General features: G+C 35.3%; 1 protein-coding gene across 5 annotated transcripts in view; it reads left to right on the plus strand.

Annotated features, from left to right (window-relative positions):
* The first annotated feature begins 6 nt into the window (after window positions 1-6).
* Tcf12 (transcription factor 12) overlaps window positions 7-15,095 on the plus strand; it is a 363,012-nt gene continuing 347,923 nt past the window's right edge. For 4 of the 5 annotated variants that reach the window (XM_010641271.1, XM_010641273.1, XM_010641274.1 and 1 more), the window contains exons 1-2: window positions 67-163; window positions 1,009-1,081. In XM_010641271.1, the coding sequence (XP_010639573.1) occupies window positions 89-163; window positions 1,009-1,081 (148 nt within the window). In that variant the 5' untranslated portion in view covers window positions 67-88. Of the gene's footprint in view, window positions 164-1,008; window positions 1,082-15,095 lie in introns of all 5 variants that reach the window. The other variant, XM_010641272.1, reaches the window with a different exon arrangement.

Here is a 15,095-nt window from a genome sequence, read left to right on the forward strand (position 1 = left end):
CCGCGCCCGCCTCGCTCGCGGGGCCTCGGGTCCCTCGCTCCTCTGAACCGCGTTCCTCTGCCGTAGGACCTGCGAGAAGTGGCCGAAGATGAACCCCCAACAACAGCGCATGGCCGCGATAGGGACCGACAAGGAGCTGAGCGACCTGCTGGACTTCAGTGCGGTAGGAGCGCTTTCCACGGCTTTGGGGTCTCGAGGGTCACAGCGCGAGCGAGCGGGGAGGGAAGACGATCGGGATCGGGGATGAGCGGCGTGAACTCCGCTTCGAGCTCTGCCGCTTCCCGGGGCCGGAGACCAGCTCCCCAAGTTGCACACCTGAACTTTGATGTAACGTCTAGACTTGCAGATTTCAAACTTTAATGCCAGAGGGGTGGTTTGATTTACCTAGTTAGAATAACAACAAGGTAAACATGAGCTTTGGTTGAGTCACTTTCTGACCCTTATACATTTTAGTTTTTAGACTTTATATGAAAAGTAGAAAATCATTTCTTTCCCACTGCTTGTCACCATTTGCTTTCCCCAAATCTCCTATGGCTTATGGTACCCGAAAGATGTCACCTACGAGAAAGCCACTCTAGGTTCGCTATCTAAAATGACTTAGAAAACCGTAAGAGGCCAGTGCCTTTATTTCTTTCTAATGGGAACTGTTAATATTCTTATGTATGTAATAATTTCATTAAACTTGATTCTAACTTGTGTGTTAATATTAATGTCATATGATTAACCCAATTTTAGAGTGAGATTCGTGGGTAGAAATTAATAGTTTAAACTTCTCTTGGAATCTTTCATGTAATTAACTGAGTTTTCAGAATAGAATGTCACCAGTGTTTCCAAGTAGTGTTAAGAAATAGTTACCATTTAGTGTTGCCGTTCAGGGACTGTGTTTATCACCAATTTTATTTCAACTTTCCTGTGAAATACAGTAACTGAGGACACTTGGTGGACTTTTGTGTGCAAGGCATCTAAAAGAATTTCAGGATTAACGGGAACATATGGGTTATTTTGCAGATGTTTTCCCCACCTGTTAATAGTGGGAAAACCAGACCAACGACACTGGGAAGCAGTCAGTTCAGTGGATCAGGTAAGATAATGTCTGAAACTAGAGACTCCCATTTTGATGTTCTGATACATTCTGGTTGAAAAGTGTGAAACATTTTAAATCTGTCTCCATGCTAGGTCAAGTTAAAATTATAAACAAAAGCAAAAAAGCCTCAAACTTGGACAGTTGCACCAAAGATTTGATAGATCTGTAAGCATTTCAGTATGGACTTAAAATTCTCTTTTCTGTGAATTTTAAAATTGAAAATTGTCTTGAGCACAAGGGATTACATATGCCTCAGTATTAGAAAAGTGGCATTATAAAATGTTCTGTGGTCCATGGATGGTCTTTAGAAGAAAAGAATACTTGTTTAGCATAAGTATATACAGTTTTTAAATTTTCAGCTTGTTAGCATTATTAATCCCTGGGTTCTAGAAAATGGACGAAACAGTATTATTGACTGTGTATAAGAAGTGGAATTGACAAGTACAGTGATAAGTAAGATCTGCTTATTTTGAAAGGTGATCATTTCTTTGGAAATCCATAGCAAATCAGTAATTTTGTGGACAGTTATTTAAAATGTTAATCGACTAAATATTAGAAATGATTAGATTTATTTTAAATGACACCTTTTAGATTACTGTATTATCTCCTGTGTTCAGATTGTTAGGATAATGTTTGGGGTGAATCAAGATTCCTATTTCTATGCCAGTACTGTTATCTTTAAATTTATTTTTGGTGCATTTATAACTACTGTGTTCCATTATTAAACATTTAACCAAGGTGGGTGTGGTGGTTTACACCTGTGATCTCAGCACTAAGGGAGGCTGAGACAGGAGGATGGAAAGTTGTAGTCTAGTCCAGGGAGGACCCTGTCTCAAAATAAAAAATGAAAAGCTGGGAATGTAGCTTAGTGGTAGAGCATCCCTGGGTTCTAGCCCTAGTAGTGGCAAAATGATATATCTTATGTTTTTGCTTTTCTAAATTCTTTTAAACTTATAATTTAAAAATGAATATTCCAGAAGCAAGGTTCATTAAAAGCTGTATTTTTCTGTTTAAATTTATTCCTTAATCATGTCTATAATTGCAGCACTTGGGAAGCTGAGGCAGGAAGATTGCCATGAGTTCAAAGCCATCCTGGGCTCTGTAGGGATTTCATGGCCAGCTTGAACCACCTTGTCTCAAAAAACAAAACAAAAAAAGCCTTAGTGCTCAGAGAGATAAAATAAATAAAGCCAAAACAGCATCATCTTAAAACCAGCTGTCAAATCTCTAGGCTGAGTAATTCCTTTGACCAGTAATTTTTATTTGCCTTAGTAAAATGATAGTTGATTTTTAAAAAAGTACTGTGCAAGTAAAACATCAGAAAATAAAATAAATATCATAACTACTTGAACATTTTATTCCACTTTACATTTAAAAAAGTTTCTATTTAAAACCATAAACTAATTTATTTAGATTTATTTTTAATTTTGAGATTACAGCTTGTGGGAAAAATGTAGCCTGTCATTGAACATTTTAAGTAGGTAAAATAAAATTATTTTTGTACAGTTAGCTGAAAGGATAATAAAGTATTATTTTTGATCAAAGGGTGTTGTGAAATTTAGCCAGACCCCAACTTTTGTTTTTAGTAACTAATCATTTGAAAACTTTCGTTAGTTGAGCATAGGAAAAGAAAATTATTAATTTAGAAATGGGCTATATTTCCTTCCTTTACTAGGGTTTTGAGTATAATTCAATTTTTGCAACTAAATTCATTCACAGAAACTTTCAAATTTACTTTGGTAGATTTACAAGGTAGATGCGTAGTATATTTCCGTAAGTGAGTGTTGATATTGCTGTTTCATGCTGTTCACCTTAAGTTGTAGACAGTATATCAGCTGTTAACAAGGACTTGGACTTCAGAAACTTGCCATTTTTAATACTTTTTGTTTTTAGAATAAGAGAAAAAAAGAATAGTGGTTTATGATACAAGAAAGTCTGTGAAATTAAAACAGTATGTGTTTAAATTCAGATGTGGATTAGGAATTTGGCTTTGGAGTTGTTAGCCACCATTCAGTAGGTTGCATTACACACATACATACATATGTTTTTCCATGTTGTAGAAGTGGTCACATTTGGTTTTTTTGGAGTAGGAAGTGTTTAATTTTTAGTTGGAATTGTTATTCATTGAAAGTTTGAATTTGAACACTTGTACTTAGTGGATGTGGTTTTAAGTTTTTGGGAAATTTGTTAAAAGAAAGCTGTGACCTTCAGTAATTAGTGAGTAGATTTAAATTTTGAGAAAAGAACATATACTTATTTTATGTAAAAATTTACTGATATGGCTTCACTAAATCCCTTATCTTAAAGGGAGTGTCTAAGATAAATCAGCCAAGTGATATGTGTAGACTTTGTATACTCACTGACTATGCGTAATCTACCCTGATTTCAAAAGATATGTAATACCTCCTAATAGTTTATTTGTGGCATGTAAGGAGCTAAAGATCTGAATTGTCTTTTGTAGAGCTGCTGTAATGATTAGAGATTTTTTGTTTTGTTTTCAGAATAAATTTGTAAAAACCTAATGTTTTTTGCTTTGTGAAAGCTATAGTTCATAATTGTGCAGTATATTTTCCTTTCAGTTACTTTTCCTTAATTTCACATTAGACTATTTTTTAGAAATAGTATGTAATACTTTCAGAATTTATCTGAAAGCATACAGTATGTGTTATAGTATGTGTTTTTTTTTATTATGTTTCCAAAGCAAAACAAATAATTTGTATGATGGCTGATACTTTGAAAGTCAGTGGAAAAGATATATATTTACTATTCGCTTTAAGGAGACTGTTATAATGTTATTTCTTCGTTAAGGTGTTAATTTCCTTTGCATTGTTAGTTTAGACTATGAATTTGTTCATTGGGCCTAATAGCCTCAGTAAAGTGAGAGGTGTTTCTGTGGGAGTAAAAAGTGAGGTATTGTATTAAGGTAGTGTATAGGAAAGAAAGCTTGTTGAAAAAAATTATCAAACTGCAAATGGTTCAGGTGTTTCAATTGAGTACATAGATACAAATTGTGATTTTGTGTTTTAAGTTTTAGTAGAAATTTAAGTATTCGTATGCTATCTGAAAATTTCTTTTGTTAATTTTTGAAAACAAGTAATAAGAGATTCTGGAAAAGAGTGCTACATTGTGATATAGGCCATCTGTATTTATTGAGTATGTCTCTGATGCTTCTGTTTGCAAAGTTATTTTAACAAAGAAGTAAAGCTTTACTTTTCCCTATTCAGATCAGACTTTGTAACAGTATATCTGCTTAATATTTTTTTTGAAATAATTTTTAGACATGTTTTCTAGAAAGTTTTTAAAACGAATGCAATTTGTTATTTTTAAATTACTGATCAAAGAGAGTTTTCAGATGGACATATATAGTCTTTGAAAATATTGACTGACAAGACTGAAAAACTAAATTCTCATTTGATCTTCAGTTAAACATTTTGTTTTGAGATAATTACAGATTCACATGCAGTTATAAAAAATGATACAGAGATCCCAGGTTCCCTACAGAGGTAACATTTTGCTAATCTGTGGTACAATATCACAGTAAGGTCACTAGTACAGTCAAGGCACAAAACTATTCTTATCACCACAGGGGTTTTGTTATGTTGCCCTTTCTATTAAATGTGGTAAGATTATTAAATATCTACTCCTCCTGTTAAACACTTCAAACTGATTTAGCAGTATTTTATCAAGGAAAAAATAAAACCAAAATTTTACCAATACATTTTTAAGCTGAATTGTAGCTGAATTTAAGCTGAAATGTGAATAGTGATTATTATGGAAAGAATGTGAATTTGGCTTTTCACTTGAAATATTTTAAGGTTATGAGTAGAATGTGGGTCATATTGTGTACCATTCTATGTTGAAATCTATAACTAATTTTTATTAATACACTTGTTAAAAATTTGTTAAAATTAAAAAAACATGTTAGACATTTGTTTTGGGTAGTGATGAATGATATGAGTAACTTTAGAGTCAGCAGGCATGTGGGGGGAAAATTAATATAAATATGGTCTTGCTGTGAAGTAGCTCACTTAAGGTAAAGGTTAGCAAGTGGCTTTAAAGAAAACTTTACATGAAAATGCAAACTTGGAAAATAGGAAGATCAGAGACAAGTTTATAACTGTGAGTACTGTGTGCTCTTCAGAAAAGTTCTGTATGTTACTCTATGTCATGGGGAAAGACTACCTACCTAGTGATTCTCAATTCTCTTGAAGTAGTTTTGAGTGTTAAGTCAGCTAATGCGTAGGTAAAGCTTCAGGGATAGCCCTTAGCTCCTAGGGAGCTATTCTTGGGGGAGGGGAGAGTTGGATTGTGCTGTGGGGGGCACTAGGATAAGAAGCACAGGCTCTTTTGTACTGATCTGTGGATGAAGTGATAAAGGTTTGAATGTGATGTTAGAGGAAGTAGGAAAGGAGAATACCAGGAGTGAAGGAGTGACAGAATTCAAAGGATTGGATTTCTATTGGGAAGAGAAATGATTCAAGGTTGTAGAGTGCTGGAGGTAATGACATGTTGAAGTGTTCTAAGCTTTTCAGATTTCACACAACGGGGCTGGGAATGCAGTTTAGTGGTAAAGTGCTTGCCTAGCATTTGTGAGGCCCTAGGTTTAATTTCTCCAGGCACCCCCCTTTATAAGGGGTGAGTGAAATTCACAGAACATGCTACTCTTCTGGCTAATTTGGAGATTTTGAGAAAAGAGTGCTAGGAGAGGAATTAATGATGTTGGTTAAAAAAAATCTTATTTTGCCTATAAATTAATACATGGTTGTCATTGTAAAGAAAATTAGCAGAAAAAGCAGTCAGGGAGGAGGAGGAACAGAACAGCTTTTATTTCACTATCCAGAGAAAATGGTTTTGTTTTTGTTTATTTCATTTTCTTTTTTTGATAGTCCTGTGTTTGCAAAGTTGATAGCTTGATGATGGTTTCATTTTGCTTACTGCTTTTTAATTTCACTTACTATTCTATCGTGAGTGTTTTTACATGTTACAAAGAGTCTGTATAAACTTGGTTTAAAACTGTTGCATACTGTTGTATAGAAAGGTTATGACTGCTCTTTTACTACTTGACGTTAGGGATTTTTAAAATTTGCCTTTTCATAGTACAGATAATGTAGTGAATACCTTTTTGTACATTCATATATCATAACCCTCATTTAAATGTCCTTTGGATAGGAGATGAAGATTTTATTTTTGTGCCCTTCACATTGTAATTAAAACTAAGCAAGTGAATGAATTCTTTAGGTAAACTTACCTCATATAAATAAATGATCAGGTGAAGAGTTGATATTTGTTGGTGTTAGATGTATAAAATGAGTGACTTTAGCTGATTATTTAATGTAAAATTAGAAATTATTGACATGAATGGAATAGATGGTGACATTTGGTGCAGTTTGTATGTAAAGGGGTTGTTCCTTGACTGGAGGGAGCCCCTGTCATTCTCTGACCCATGTTTATTAAAAAAGAATGAATCTAACTGTAGTCTTGTCAGTGAGAGAGCCCTTGAATTCCTAATATTTTAATGAGAAGAGGCAGAGTAGTGAAGTGGGAAGAGTTAGATAGAGGAGCCAGATAACTGGGTGTGAAGCAGTGCTTTACAGCTTCTAAGCTGAGTGGCCTTAGGCAAGTCATTTAAGTAATCTGAGCCATACTTTCCTTATTTGTGAAAAGTGGATAATAATCCTTTCAGAATTCTTGTGAGGGTCAAATGGTTATCTGTATATTACCTGCCACAGAGCTATTTCAGAACTGATCATTACCATTGGATATAAGTAATACTTATGGTAATATTATAATAATAATAAAAGCCAGTTGTTGTAACCAGTGTTTATTGAAATGCTGTTTTATATATAGGCATTGGGCTAAGCAATTTTTAAAGTTTATTTTATTTAAAAAATTTTAATATACCTGATTCTAGTACATAATGATTACATGTTGTGGGGGATTGGGACATGCATATCACACATCTAAATTCTTTTTATGCCTGCCTCCCTTCCCCCATGGTTTCCCTCTATCTCTTGGTTCCCTTACCATTTTTAAAAGATCTATCTCTCCCTGTTTCCTATTTTTATTTTATTCTTTAATTTATTTATACTTTGGGTTTCTCAGATAAGAGAAACCATGAGATATTTAAGCTTTATTCCACTTAATATGATTTTAAGGTGCATCCGTTTTCTTACAAATGACTCAGAGTTATCCTTCTTTATAGCAGAATTGTACTTCACTGTGTGTAAATACCACATTTTCTTTATCCATTTATCTGTTGGTGGACATTTCGATTGCTTCTGAGATTTAGCTATCATGAATTGTGCTGCTGTAAACTTGGGTATGCATGTCTTTAACTCTTTCAGGAATATACCTAGTAGTGGAATAGCTGGGTGGAATGGCATTATTATGGATAAAATGAAATATTTTGTTTGTGGGTAGTGGAGGTGAGGAAATGCCCCCATTAGGGCAACATATCGAAGTTGCTCTGTAGTGCCTTCAAGTTATATATATTGTTACGAGTCAAAAAAGTAATCAGGTGTAAGTAGTTTTAAAAGGTCATAAAGCACCTACAAATCTTAACCTTTTTTTTAAAATTAGTTTCTTATTTTTTTAAGTTAAATATCATAGAGTATAGAAGGGTTAATAGAATGTACATACTTTTTGTCAACCCTCTTCTATGCTTAGGCATCGTCCACAATTAGATATAGTGATTTTCCATGTTGTGTTAATCTACTCAAAATTCTTTAGATATATAAACAAAATGAAATTACATGACCTGAAAGGATAGACTAGCTGGGAGACAGGTTCAGTGTTGCCAGAGTAGAGCCTCTCCACATTTCTCCTTAACGGCAAAGAAGGAACGTAAACTCCCTTTGTTGCCTGAAGCAACATATTGCAAGAGAGGAGAAATTTTATCTTAACAATTAATCTACATTTTACTTTTTGCTTCCTAGTACAAGCATATTTATTGTAAAATCAATCAATTTTCATTAATCATTGAGTAAAATTGAAGTTGTAAATATGCATCATACTTGGCTTATGGCATCATCTTCCTTCTGGTTTGGTGGTATCTTTGGCCGGGCGCCAGGGTGGAGTGGGATACTGGCCTGAACAATCCTCAGCAAGAAGCTTGACTCTAGAGAGTATTTTTTAACTGTCTTAATTCCTAGACCTTTTCTTGCTCATACAGAAGTCTATTATTAGGAGAAAAAGGGTTTCACTAGGCAGGAAACTGTTATTTCCATAAACTAAAGCACCAGTTTGTTAGTGTGACTGTTATTTGAACCTCTTTTCTATTTCTAGTCAGATCATCTTATAATTTTTTAACATGCACTTGGGAAGAGAATATATACTTTTATGGAGAAAGTTTAATTTTTTTGTTCAATATTTAAAATATGCTCTTATGCTACAGGTTAAAAATGTTTTTTCATAAAGACCACAGTGAGTCATTCAAGCTGCTATAAGCTGCTTAGGGACTTAAAGATCACATAGAAATGAAAACAGATTAGGGATTGGTTACTAATTTTTATTGCATGGAATTTGGTGACTCAGGAATGAAATCTTCCAAATAACATAACAAAACTATTTGAGATAAAGTACAGGACAAAAATATTTAAAAAAAATCTTTATAGCCATATTTTACTATATTTTTGGTTATTAAAATTGGATAGAGTTGGCCCAAGATGTCATTTTGTCAACGCTGTTTTGGGTGTTAAGGCACCTGAATTTTGCCAGTGGCTGTTCCTGAGTTTCTGATAATTAGACTGGGGAAAGATCATCTGTCACCAAATGGGGACCTGTCTGGAGGCAGCCTCCCTCAGAAGTGTAAGTATATTTGCTTCTGGTAGTTTTTCTGTTGAGCTGTTGCAAGCAAGATCAGCTCCTAATTCTTCTTCAGCTACTCTAGTGGTGGCTACGGTAGAGGACATGGGTTGGATTTAGTATGGCTGTGGCTACTCCAGTCTGTAGGCAGATATGCTTGCAGTTCTCAGCCAGAGTTATATATTGTTGGGTGTGTTAAAAATTGCAGCTAACCAGGAATAACAGTCATCAAGCTTCTCAGACTTGGAGGCATATGTTGTTGTTTTGAGCTTGATGGGGATAAATAAGAGGTTTACTAGTTCCACTGGAGAGGAGAAAATGCTGGGTTAAGCATAGTTTTGCCACAAGTGAGTTCAGAGAATCTGAGCTTATGTGGCCTCTTATAGGGTAGGGGCGAACATCCTGAGCTCTTGAGATAGAAGATCTTTCTGGGTTTTTGTTATCTGGAAGCCCTGCTGACTTTGTCATCTGATCAGGGGCCCATTTGTTTTTCTGTTTCCTATTGACATGCTTAGGTTTTGGATACCAATATCTAGTGTTGATCCAAATTTGGAATAAGGTTAAAGGGAAAGGTTATTTCAGATTGATTCTCTTAGTGAGAACATATAGGCAGCATGAATTGATAACTTTCCAACTAGGCAGATAATTAGAAGCATTTCAAGACTATCTTAAATATCCTTAATATACGTTAAGTATCTGGTAGTTCTTTTCATTCTAGGTGATGGCATGTTTCACTTATTATGAGATCTTCTGTTCCATGTCACAGGTCTATCAGCATTGAGATACAATTTCAAAGTACCAAAAGATCTGAACCAAAAAATTTTCCCTATAAATTCTGAATAAACTCTTAACCTTTTGGTGGCAATAGCTGGTTTTACCTGAAGGGGCCAATGAATGACATTCTCTTATTTTCCTAGTTTCTAATATGGTTACTAGGTGCTTGGGTGATTATGGTTTGTATACTATATTTTTCTTTCTAAAATATAAAAAACTGAATTGAAAAAAAAATTTTTTGAGACAGAATCTCGCTATATAGTTCAGGCTGGCCTTGAACTTGTGGAGATCCTTCTGGCTCAGCCTCCCAAGGACTGGATTAACAGGCATGTGCCATCACACCTGGTTTAAAAAATTGAATTCTTAAACTCACTTAGGGAGATACTGTCTCCCTCATTGTTTTCAATTCACAGTAAGAATTTCTTTTTAATACTAAAAATGTACACTAGGAAATGTATTATTTTAGATACAGAAAAAATGTAGTCTTGTTCATATAAAGCAAATTCAATTTGGATTTTAGGCTGAAAGCTTTGATCTTTGAGTAGTCTACCTGTACATTGATTTAGGGAATCAAAATCAGTTTTGAGGTGAAATTAGCTTTCTCATCTTTTGGGCCAGTGAGGGTACAGAGATGCCTCTCTGGTCAGTTAAAGTATACAGGAAAATAGCTTTGGGGGAGTAGTATTATTTTCAGTTGTTCCCCACTTTATAGAGAGCCAGCATTAGATGATCCCTTACAAAAGGAAGCTTCAACCTTGACTGTATTCTTTCTGAATTTTCACTGTTTCCTGGGAATAAACAGAGAAAAATCCCCTCAAACCCCTCTCAACTTCATGGAAAATATGGAGATAGGATAATATCTGTAGGTGACAGATAAAACTAGTCTTTAGTAAATTTTATTTCCTGTTATACTGGGAAGAAGTTTACAGACTGGTAGCATAATGTTAGTTCCTTACTACAGGCTTGTTCATCACAAACTGATTGTCGTTCTAGGAAGTGGAATTTTCCTGTGGAGCCTGATGTGGCTCACTCTCACTGCTGTTTAACACAAGTGGTAATGAAGTGTGTAACAACTAGTCTTTGGGGAGAGAGACCAGTAGCCTGTTCTGACTTTTCTGTTTGCTTTTCAAGTCTCTTCACTTTAGTGTTTCCAGTGTTATTGTCCCAAGAACACGATGTAATTTTGAATAACTAAATCCACTTAAGATTTATAGGTGTACTGTAGAAACACAAAATAGGCAGTATAGCCATGGTCTCTTTTGCCTTTATATTTATTACAACTCTTCCAGGCAGAGTTTAGAACAGCAGTACAGTGAGCAGACTCATTCACCATGAGTTAGACTCTGGAGACTTGTTGAATACGTTGTAATAGCTGTGGGACTTTGCCCAGTGAATGACTGGGGGGAAGGGGAGGAGTCCTATTGTTTAAAAAAAGATCAATAGTGATAAAAGTACTTTATAAATATTTACTCATATGCTGTTTGCTTTATAATTCTTTTAGGAAGTTGGTAACTTCATTTTATAGAGGAAACAGAGAAATCAACAGCGATACACATTTGCCTGTGGTTTCTTACTGCCCCTCAGAAGTAGCAAACGGATGGGTTGTTGCTGCACCTGCATTGATACCAATCTGCCAGAGCACAGTGTCTTGAGGAGGAATTTAATATTGCTATAGGTCTTTATAACAGTTTATTGTCATAATGAGGAATCTTAAATAGTGTAATGTTGATACTCTCCAAAAGAGTTTTAGGTTTATTTTTATTGAAAATAAAGTATAAAAGTCTCCATAAAATATGTAAAATCTTTTTCTATATCAAGATATTAAGTGTAAGCAACTGCATGAAATGTCTTTATAGAAGTCAGTTTACGTTGTGTGTGTGTGTGTGTGTGTGTGGTCTTTTATTTATTCAATTTTCAGACTTTGTGTCTTAACCAGATGAAATTTGGTAGTTGAAAGATATGAGAATATTCACAGCAGCTATTTTTAGTTGCGATCATAGATGAAAATGCTTACATCTCCCACTGTAACAAATTCCTCATGCTTCCTGGAAAATCTGTCTTTAAATGACTATGATAAGCACAGGTTGTAGGTGTAACTGCAGAATTCAAGACCTTGGAAATAATACTGGGGGTTCTTGAACTCAGGAAACTCTGAGTTGTTTCTACCCTAACATTCCTTAGAATGCTGTTACCTATTTGTTGTTGTTGTTGTGTGCCTATTGGCTAGACTATAGGTCTCTGAAAGCTAAGTGGTGTTTTACACTCGTATTTCTTTGAAGTATCCTGTATTGAGGTCAGGAAACACTAGGTGACTATTTTGATTTAGGTTTGGGGGATGTATGATGGGTTTGTGGAAGAGAGATTAGGTTCCTTAACTCCTTAACTGCATTTTTTTCCCCTAGCACCAGCTATATGGTACAGTTTAAAAGACGAAGCTTGTGTGAATTTGCTGACTGGAGAATTGAGGTATACATTTATTAGAATGTTCTGCCTGTTCTCATTTGTTCTGCAAATGTCTTAGCCTATTCAGAACTTCATATTTAAACATTAAGGATGAGCAGGAAGTGGCCAAGTGGTAAAGCCATTGAGGTTTTACGTGGATACAGCTGGCTATACAGAACCACAACCAGATCTAGCTCTGAAAAGCAAAGAGAAGTGATACTTTCATAGTGTTTTATTTTCACAGGCTGTGTGGCATATTTGTCCTTTGTTAGGTTGTGGGGAGAACGGCTTGTCTGATTCTGAGGTAAACTGGGTTGAAAAACTGTTTTATGAGGACCATAGCAACCATTTTTTTGCAGTTTGGAAACCAGTAAATGGCCAGAACTTTGGAAGTCACACTTTTCTTAAAATAACTCTGACTTTTGGCAATTGGGTCTAGGGGAAGAGGTTGTGTAATTTTGCATTATAGCAGATTTTGGTAAGCTGTGAGCAGGGAAAGATGTTCTTGTTTTATGGAAAGAGTGTTCTTAATTTGTGATAGGAAAGTGAACCTTTTACCTAATGTTCCAAGTCACTCATAGTATTCTGTTCCTGACCCCAACAACTTTTGTCCTCCATGCACATGTTTTATATTTTGGGGCCAAAACTACTTTTGTTGATTGTAGAACATATATTGTCTTTTTCAAGTACAGAGACCCAGGCCTGCAATCCTAGTGGTTTGGAAGGCTGAGGCAGATAGTTTGCTAATTCCAGGCCTGCGTGGGCAATTTAGGGAGTCTCTCAAAAAAAATGCTGTTGATGTCCTGGGTCGAGCTCTCTAGTACAGCAAAAAAATGTTATCTTTGTGTTGGTAATTTCTTTATATGTAATAAAGACTTATATTATATATTTGTATTTGTTTTCTTTCCTACCTTGGGAATTAACCCCAGGACCTTTTGAGTGCTAGGCAAATACTCTTATCGTTGAGTTCTACCATTGACCTCTAGACCCCTGAAGTTATATTGAAAATTTAGACATGTCTTTAGCAATTATGTATTTATCTTTTTTGTAAATTGGGAATTAAATCATCTGTTCTCATGTAATTTGGAACTAAAATATTGCTCTCTTTGTAGAATTTGGAAAAATCCTTTTTTGGGGGGAAGCCTCCATGGAAGTTTAAAGAGTTTTTAGGAGAGATCTGTGGTAGCTGGACGTAGACAGTAATTCTCATCTCCATAATCTTCCTTAGAACATTCTCCATTGGAAGCTGCCGGCAGATTTAAGGTCACTTAATTGGAGATATTGTCTGCTAGACTATTCTCTTGTGTCTCATTTCTTAAGTGACTTTCCTCTGAAACATAGAATAAATTTTCTTAATTAGCTTGACAGTTCATTTCAAACAGTAACTTTAATTGCTCCTGAAACTTGCATTTTTTTCCCCTAGCACCAGCTATATGGTACAGTTTAAAAGACGAAGCTTGTGTGAATTTGCTGACTGGAGAATTGAGGTATACATTTATTAGAATGTTCTGCCTGTTCTCATTTGTTCTGCAAATGTCTTAGCCTATTCAGAACTTCATATTTAAACATTAAGGATGAGCAGGAAGTGGCCAAGTGGTAAAGCCATTGAGGTTTTACGTGGATACAGCTGGCTATACAGAACCACAACCAGATCTAGCTCTGAAAAGCAAAGAGAAGTGATACTTTCATAGTGTTTTATTTTCACAGGCTGTGTGGCATATTTGTCCTTTGTTAGGTTGTGGGGAGAACGGCTTGTCTGATTCTGAGGTAAACTGGGTTGAAAAACTGTTTTATGAGGACCATAGCAACCATTTTTTTGCAGTTTGGAAACCAGTAAATGGCCAGAACTTTGGAAGTCACACTTTTCTTAAAATAACTCTGACTTTTGGCAATTGGGTCTAGGGGAAGAGGTTGTGTAATTTTGCATTATAGCAGATTTTGGTAAGCTGTGAGCAGGGAAAGATGTTCTTGTTTTATGGAAAGAGTGTTCTTAATTTGTGATAGGAAAGTGAACCTTTTACCTAATGTTCCAAGTCACTCATAGTATTCTGTTCCTGACCCCAACAACTTTTGTCCTCCATGCACATGTTTTATATTTTGGGGCCAAAACTACTTTTGTTGATTGTAGAACATATATTGTCTTTTTCAAGTACAGAGACCCAGGCCTGCAATCCTAGTGGTTTGGAAGGCTGAGGCAGATAGTTTGCTAATTCCAGGCCTGCGTGGGCAATTTAGGGAGTCTCTCAAAAAAAATGCTGTTGATGTCCTGGGTCGAGCTCTCTAGTACAGCAAAAAAATGTTATCTTTGTGTTGGTAATTTCTTTATATGTAATAAAGACTTATATTATATATTTGTATTTGTTTTCTTTCCTACCTTGGGAATTAACCCCAGGACCTTTTGAGTGCTAGGCAAATACTCTTATCGTTGAGTTCTACCATTGACCTCTAGACCCCTGAAGTTATATTGAAAATTTAGACATGTCTTTAGCAATTATGTATTTATCTTTTTTGTAAATTGGGAATTAAATCATCTGTTCTCATGTAATTTGGAACTAAAATATTGCTCTCTTTGTAGAATTTGGAAAAATCCTTTTTTGGGGGGAAGCCTCCATGGAAGTTTAAAGAGTTTTTAGGAGAGATCTGTGGTAGCTGGACGTAGACAGTAATTCTCATCTCCATAATCTTCCTTAGAACATTCTCCATTGGAAGCTGCCGGCAGATTTAAGGTCACTTAATTGGAGATATTGTCTGCTAGACTATTCTCTTGTGTCTCATTTCTTAAGTGACTTTCCTCTGAAACATAGAATAAATTTTCTTAATTAGCTTGACAGTTCATTTCAAACAGTAACTTTAATTGCTCCTGAAACCTATAGATTTCTGAGGGAGCACCTTGATATACACTTAATGTTGATTTTGAATTTTCTGAAAGTATCCATTTGTTTCCTGTGAATGGAACAGGTTTGCATTTATTCAGTGGTTCCAAGATGAGATA

Source organism: Fukomys damarensis, unplaced genomic scaffold, assembly GCF_012274545.1.
Source record: "Fukomys damarensis isolate Sample0158 unplaced genomic scaffold, DMR_v1.0_HiC HiC_scaffold_25, whole genome shotgun sequence".
Lineage (NCBI taxonomy): Eukaryota > Metazoa > Chordata > Mammalia > Rodentia > Bathyergidae > Fukomys > Fukomys damarensis.